This window comes from Leptonotus elevatus, chromosome 1 (genome assembly GCF_054856555.1).
Source record: "Leptonotus elevatus isolate MCC_2025b chromosome 1, RoL_Lele_1.0, whole genome shotgun sequence".
NCBI lineage: Eukaryota > Metazoa > Chordata > Actinopteri > Syngnathiformes > Syngnathidae > Leptonotus > Leptonotus elevatus.
This window is the reverse complement of record NC_141239.1, coordinates 29,322,906-29,330,652: the sequence shown is the minus strand read 5'-3', so window position 1 is coordinate 29,330,652 and position 7,747 is coordinate 29,322,906. Positions and strand designations below refer to the sequence as shown.

Here is a 7,747-nt window from a genome sequence, read left to right as displayed (position 1 = left end):
TGTCAAGTGAAAACATTATCCGTTAACAAGAGTCGTTTGTCGAGTGCTTCATTTGATTCCGTGTTAAGTTACTGTGGTGAGACACAAAAATACCGGAAATGGTCGTCTTGTCTGAAGACTTGAGCGCTAACTTGGTGAAAAGCTTCTATTTGAGGAAGTCTTCAGTGAGCTCATTTCTACGATATTTCCGCAACAATCTCGGAGGAGGGGAAAAATAACCACTTTTACCTCTCGACGACCTCCAAACGTAAAGATGGCACAAGAAAATATTTTCCTCTTCGTTCCTAATCTAATCGGTGAGTTTGTGACGAGATCACCGGCGGGTATTTGCTAAGCTAACTGCTGTCAATTGCTACTGAATGGCAAACAATTACAACACATTTATACAAATGTTACTTTTCTTCTTCTTTTTTTTACTTCACTCATTAGCGAAAGCTCCGCAAGAGGCCTTCACACTGGACCCAAGCCTCAGCCTCGTATACTTACCCGGCCTCACTTTATCATTAAAAAGACTAGAATCCGCCACTTTCAAGGGAGTTCATGAAAATAATTTAAAAAAGGGAAAAAAAAGCAGAATTACTTGTCGTTTGTTGATAGTGAAATTTATTTAAGACATGTCAGCGTTTGATGTAATTCACGAATTTATATCTGGCAACATTTACTAAATGCCCGTACTCTTGAAGTCTTCTTAAAAGACAATGATTTAATTTCAAATTATTTGTATCTACTTGATGCAAACCTTTACTTCAATTGTTTACAACTTTTAACAATAACCCTTGTTCGCGTTAATTTTTTTGTTATTCTATGTATCAGAACATGATTGTAACACAATGCGGTGCTTGTTTGTATTTGAACAATGTTGCATTAAAAAAAAAAAAAGTACTTATGAGAACTGTGCCCTACGCGTTTAATACCTATTTCATGCACTAGTAGACTATTTATATATTTGTTTGCTAACAACAAAATTTGCTAATCAAATGGATAATTTTGATAATCGATTAGTCATTTAAATATCTTGTTTAACTTAAAATTGTCCAAATCCTCTGATTTCGGCCTTTCAACAGAAACTAGTCTCTGATTTCTGTAGTCATCCATGAAAGCACACGGAATATCTTTGTGGCAAATCAAAATAGACATTTGTGAAGAGTGAACATTTTTGCACATTTTCTGATGGATGTTATGTTTGTCAGAAATAATTACCTGTATTTGAGTGAAAGGATGGAAATGAAGCAATATTTTTGTTATATGACTAATTCACTAATTGGAAAAAAAATAGACAGATTAATTACTAAAATAAATTGTTAGTTGCAACTCGAAGTTACTGTATTACAGTCAGGTGTCATTTATTGATGAAAAATGCATTATGTTGTACAAAATTTGTTAAAAGTAAGTTAAGTAACCCTTTATTTAAAATATCTGTAAATAATTCGACATTGAGATTGCATTTTTACCCCCACTTAACACTTGACGTGTCTTATTTGATCAGAACGAGTCCCCCACCTCCCTCCCTTAATAGTTGTTGCCGCAGACGGGTTATCTTTTTTGCCTTAAATTCTTGTAAATGTGTTTTTTGTTTGTAGGTTACGCGCGCATTGTGCTGGCGCTGGTGTCCTTCTTCCTGATGCCGTGCTGCCCGTTTCCTGCCTGTTTCTGCTACATGCTCAGCGGTCTACTGGACGCCTTTGATGGCCACGCTGCACGAGCGCTCAACCAGTGTATGTATTCCCCACTATCCAATAATTAGAGCGTATTGTTCAGGAAACTGTTTTGACATGGTGTCTTATCTATTCATACGCTTGGCAAAAGCAGCCAATTTTCCACATATTGGAAATATTCGATCACCGGTAGGTGCGTCCAAATGAAGCTGGCCTTGCTCCACCTGTACAGGACGACATGAGAAAGGAGCGCAAGAGAGCTGGGGCCTCGCTAGCAGTTTCTTTTCTGGTGTTAAATTGTTGAACATTTTAAATACTCATTTTAACAATGGTGTTTACGAATCTCCATTTTTTTTTTTGCTTCGTGACGATGAAGACGACTGCGATTGTAGGATAATGTTGGCCATGTTGATGAGGATGATGAAATAATATTGATGATAAAGACACAGACGACAATGACTATCAAGGTGATGTAAATGATGACAATGTTGTGAGCACATTGATGATGATGATAATGGCTAGGGATGTTTCATGCAGACCGATACCAGTACGAGTAGTCACCGATAGCGATACAAAATACTGATACCAGTATTACTTTAGATACATAAGCCCCCCCCCCCCCTCCAAAAAAAAACCCCAAAACAATGACAGATCATTTTCAAGATCGACCTTTTTCCATTAAATTCGAGTTCCTGTCCTGATTGTAAAATGGCCACAAAAGGGTGCCGTTGCGAGTGCCGATACCTTGAAATAAGGCCTGGTATCAGTACTCGCTCATCCCTAATAATGATGAAGGTGATGCTAACGATGATGTTAATAATGTTGATGAAGATGATGGTCTTGATGATGATGATTCCAAAGATTTTAATGACACCAGGGGTGATGATGATGATGATGATGATGAAAAAGACGACGATGATGACAGACGGTGATGTTAAAATGTCAATAATGATGATGACAACATCGATGATGGTGAAGTCATCATATCACCACCATCTTTGATGATGAACATTATGATGTATGTGCTGATGTTAAATTATGACTGATGATGATGATGATGATGTTGATGACAGCATTGTGGTGTCCGTCGTGTTGGCAGCGACGCAGTTCGGCGCCATGCTGGACATGCTGACGGACCGCTGCGCCACCATGTGCCTGCTGGTCAACCTGGCGCTGCTGTACCCGACGTACGCGTTCCTCTTCCAGCTCAGCATGTGCTTGGACATCGCCAGCCACTGGCTGCACCTGCACAGGTCACGCGCTGCCTTTTGGCTGGCCCCGCCTCTTTCTGCCTGCTGCGCTTGCTAACTGAGCGTGTGCATGCGTGCGTGTGTGCAGCTCCATGGTTAAGGGTTCCACCAGTCACAAGAGCATCGACCTCTCCGGAAACCCGCTGCTACGCGTCTACTACACCAACAAGGTCACACTTGGAACTTTCTTACCACTTTTGTTCCTGTAGCACGAGCCGTATTTAAAAATAATAATAATAATAATAATAATTCTTTAAAATTAACATTACTTCACATTCTTTTGCTTTTGTTTTGTTTTTTTTCCTGAAGAAGAGTTCCAGCATCAGTGTGCACGATTCAAGTGATGATACGTTATGTGTGTGTGTATGCAGGTGGTTCTGTTCTTGATGTGTTTGGGCAACGAGCTCTTCTTCTGCCTGCTCTACATCTTGCATCACATGGAGCAACCAAGTGGTAACTTTTACATGCATTCTCATCACCCTCTGTATGTGTGTTTTTTAACTAGGGGTGTCAAAATGAGTGCGTTAATTTAAAGTTCCTTTAAGGCCACAAATTTTAACACACGATTTAATGACCACCCCTTACTTGCAAAGCCTGTACTCGGGGAATTCCAGTCACACCGCAGCAGATGCTTCTACGTTAAAATTCAGCAGTAATAATAATGCATATACAGTGGAACCTCGGAGTTTGAACGTCTCGGAACTCGTCCAATTCGGACTTCAACCAAAAAATCGGAGTAAAAAATGCCTCTGTGTTCGAACACCCAAGCAAAGCAAGCTAAGCCGAACGTACCTTGAAAACAGGTAGCCGAGTGAAGCCGAGCAATGCCGGATGCTCACGTTGCGGTAGTTGAGACGATGCACTGCTCATTTCCAGTCAGATCGTGAATACTCCCGGAGGTGCTTCATACTCGCGAGTGCATTTAGATTTTTTTCCACGACAATTTTCTTCGCCATGGGCCCAAAGAAAGGCAACAGTGCCATTGGCAGCAAAAAAAAACCATACAGTGCTATGAACCACAGTGGAATTAGGAAGGAGATTATCGCGCCGTTGAAACTACCAAGACTACTTCTGAAAATACTGGCACGAGGACCCCCCTTAGCTGTTCAACAACGTGCCTGACGTTAAACAACGCACGCAAGGACTGCTGAGTAGTCTAACAATATGCCCAAAGTAAAATACACAAACTCAGCACTGAACTAAAGCAAGCATTAACATAGCATTTATCATCCACCACCACAAAAAAGATCAAGTATTTGTTATTGTTTAAATACTGTACTAAACTGTAAATGTAAAAAACATAAATAGAAATTAAAACTGGAATTTTCTGTTTTTGGAGCTTGGGAACGGATTAATTGCATTTACATTATTTCCTATGTTTCGGAGGTTGAACAATTCGGATTTTGAACACTTCGCAGGAACGAATTATGTTCAAAATCCGAGGTACCACTGTATTTGTGGAGGCTGGGGTCAAGTAGGATTTTACCATTTTAAAAATGTGCGGAATTTCACAAGTTACTTAATGTTAAAGATCAGATAGCTCTTAATATGAAAAGAAAATGCAGAGCTGTCACCAATGTCTTATAAATGCAATTATGCCATCTAGTGGGATAAAAATTAGCCCAACACAAATCAATATCTCACTCGTTTTTTTTTTTTACAGTACAGTAAATCTTTTTAATTTTAACTAAATTTTATGAATTATAAGATTACTGTATCAATGACTAAAAGTTGCAGCCATATTTCAATTTAACATTTTTCCACTTATATGTTAACAAGTGTATGAAAACTTAGAGAAAAACATTTTTATTGTACATTTTAAAACAGATAAAATTTGCGAGTCAACTATTGTAGTCATGTGATTAATTATGATTACCAATTTTATTCGCCTGACACCTCTACTTTTAACCATATGTAGTGTTTGTGCATGTGTGTAGTAACCACGGACATATATGAATGGACTGTCAATAGGACCCTCGCGGCTGAAGCCAGATGGCAGCCAACTTATGTTGCCACTTTTACTGACAACTTCTGTTACTTTTTCACTGAAAACACCGTTATCAGTGCGTGTTTTACGCGAGGATCCCTGTATGGAGTCATGAGAGCTTGGCAAAGAGCAAACTTCACTGCATCGATCATTCAGAGTATATTATCTCAATTTTGGTTTACATTTTGCAGGAATTTTTTCCCTGCTGGGCTTTACTTTCACTTGATTTTTGATGACATTATGCAGACAAATCTTTGAGTAAAACCCGGAGGAGATATACCTTATAAGAGAAAATTAAAAGTATTTTTCTTAGCAGTTAAATGTGCATGTAGGCCTTCTTCCAGATTATTGGTACAACTATATGTCATACACGGTGGAATTTTTGCCTTCGAGGAAGAAAATAACAGGAAAACACCATGGAGAAGACAATGTATTCAAGTTAGGTGACCTCAGTGAATTGCAACATAAGATGGCCGCCAGTGGCATTGACTGTCCATTCTTACGTAAGTAAGCCTGTGGTAGTAACCGGTGTCTGCATGTTGCGTGCGTGTTTCAGCCCTGGTGTACTGCGCCCTAGTGGCGAGTGGCGTGGTGTGCGCGCTGAAGTCGGCCATCAGTGTGGTCCACCTGATGACGGCCTCTCAGAACATGGCCGCCATGGATGTCGCCCAGCGTGCTGCCGCCACCAGGAAGTCACAGTGAGAGTGTCCGTCACGTCGCCGTCTTTTGCGATCCGGACCTCATTTGACCAAATTCGTCAAGATTGTCATTCGATCGTTTCGACACAATCGACATTGCTTATCAGAGTTGTTTTCTGACTATTGTGTTTTTGTGGGGACCTGGAGGCTGCTGACGTTTATCCCAACCTCACACATGACACTGTAGGGGGGAAAATTGTGGACACAAAATTCTTTAGATGAAAAAGAGGCTGAAAACTCAGTAATTTGTGCATTTAATTACATTCCCATGAATAGCTTGGACGTCTTGGTATGCAAATGGATCGCACCTTGGCTAAAAACTGCAATACAAGCTGTCTTGAGAGGTAGGGCTGGGTTTAAAATATCGATATAGCTTTTCATAGCCCAATATCAATTCATAAAACCATCTACCAATACTCTTAATATGGCTTTTTCCGGTAAATGTGCCTGAGGAGAGTATGTACTCGTTCAAAACCTTGTGTGAGCTTTGTTTAAATGTGCCCTTCTGTTATTCAGAGTACCCCAAAAGGAAGGAGCCCAGTGCTTACAAAGAAAGGAAACAGCTCAAGCATGAGCTGCTCTAAGCTATTGCTATATAACTTGCAAGCGGATCGCATTGCAAGTCTCTTTCTCAAAAAATACACACATGCAAACACACACTGTTTAGACAGATGCACTATGGAAAAGCTTTTCTTTTTGCAGTAGTTTGAAATGGCTTACCTTAACTAAAATTCTGCGCCACATTTGAGCCAAAAGTAGAATCCTGATCGTTTACTGCGCACTATGCTGCTCTAAATAGTAAATAAATCATACTACGCTATAATTTACACAAGACTACGGACTTCTTCTTTTACTACCATTTGATGGTTGTCAAATATTTTTGGTTCATTAGCGCCCCCTTCTTTAGCATAGATACCTATGGCTATGAAGAAGGCCACTGGCGGTAATGCATGACTTCTTCTTTCTTATCACGGTTTGCAGGTACTTTTGGTGCATTACCGCCACCTTATTAAACGGAGCGCATGCATGTAGCAGTAATTAAACTGTAACATAATGCCACTGACAGGCTCACAAAGGTAGCATCTTTGTAGTGGTTTTAGAGGCAATGGATATTTGAACAAAAACTGGTGCAACACATGCAGACAGTATTACAATACTCACAGGCATATATTCTTTATCCTGTGTGAAGAATGACAATTGTTACAGCCGCTCACTGAAGAGTTTCGACAATCTCCATGTAGGTCTGTGTCTTTATTATTATTAGCCACACACACTACAGATGGAAGGAGCATCACAATGTCCACTGAATTGAAGTTAAAAATTTGGCAAACACTTTTTAATATTTGAAATTATTTTTAACGGTATCATTAATTTACTTTATGTTTTTTATAAAGTAAATTATTATGGAGTGCTACTTATTTAAAAAAAAAACACATTACTGTACAAGTGGGGTTTCTTTTTCTTTTGGGGGGGGGGGGTAATTTCTCTTGGGCTGCTTTTGTTTGGGGTGCTTTCAAATGTGCTGGGGGGTGGGGGGGGGGGGTTAGCATCGAATTCAACCTTCCCTAATGTAACTTTTTAAGTCAGCGCAACTCAACTTTTCTCAACGTAAATTGAACACAAACGTTCTGCAATTGCTCAATCATATGAAAAAGGAGCACTTTGTTATATTATGTATAGAAAAACTGACTTAAGTTGTGGAGGTTTTAGTGGCACCAAGTATTATTTGTGGGAGTGGGGGGTAGGGGGTTGTTTACACTTGTGCTGCTGTGATTCATGTCAAATGTGTGATGAAATATGGGCAACGTGTAGAATGTATTATTAGCAAACACGTGTTTCTTTACTGCTGTAAATTCAGACAACTTGACTTGTATTTCTGCTCTCTTTTTTTTTTTTGCTCCTGGGTGGTTTGACTACAACTGCAACAATAAAAATAAGGAAGCTGCAATCTGACCTGTGTGGATGATGATGATGAGCCGCATGATTTAAATTGAATCCTGCAAAACATCTGCATGTCAAACAAATAATCTCTTGTGTCCAGTTACAAACAAAAGTTAGAAACAAACAAACATGAAATGAACTAGAGATGCAACAATTAATCTATTAATCAATTATGAAATTAATCACTATTCTGACAATCGATGAATTGTTTCGAGA

General features: G+C 39.4%; 1 protein-coding gene across 1 annotated transcript; it reads left to right on the top strand.

Annotated features, from left to right (window-relative positions):
- Window positions 1–123: 123 nt before the first annotated feature.
- cdipt (CDP-diacylglycerol--inositol 3-phosphatidyltransferase (phosphatidylinositol synthase)) lies at window positions 124–6,422 on the top strand. The gene is made up of 6 exons (XM_086090141.1): window positions 124–296; window positions 1,581–1,715; window positions 2,755–2,908; window positions 2,994–3,075; window positions 3,277–3,358; window positions 5,449–6,422. The coding sequence occupies exons 1-6, from the start codon at window positions 254–256 to the stop codon at window positions 5,592–5,594; spliced, it is 642 nt and encodes a 213-aa protein (XP_085946267.1). The 5' UTR covers window positions 124–253; the 3' UTR covers window positions 5,595–6,422.
- The last annotated feature ends 1,325 nt before the right edge of the window (window positions 6,423–7,747 follow it).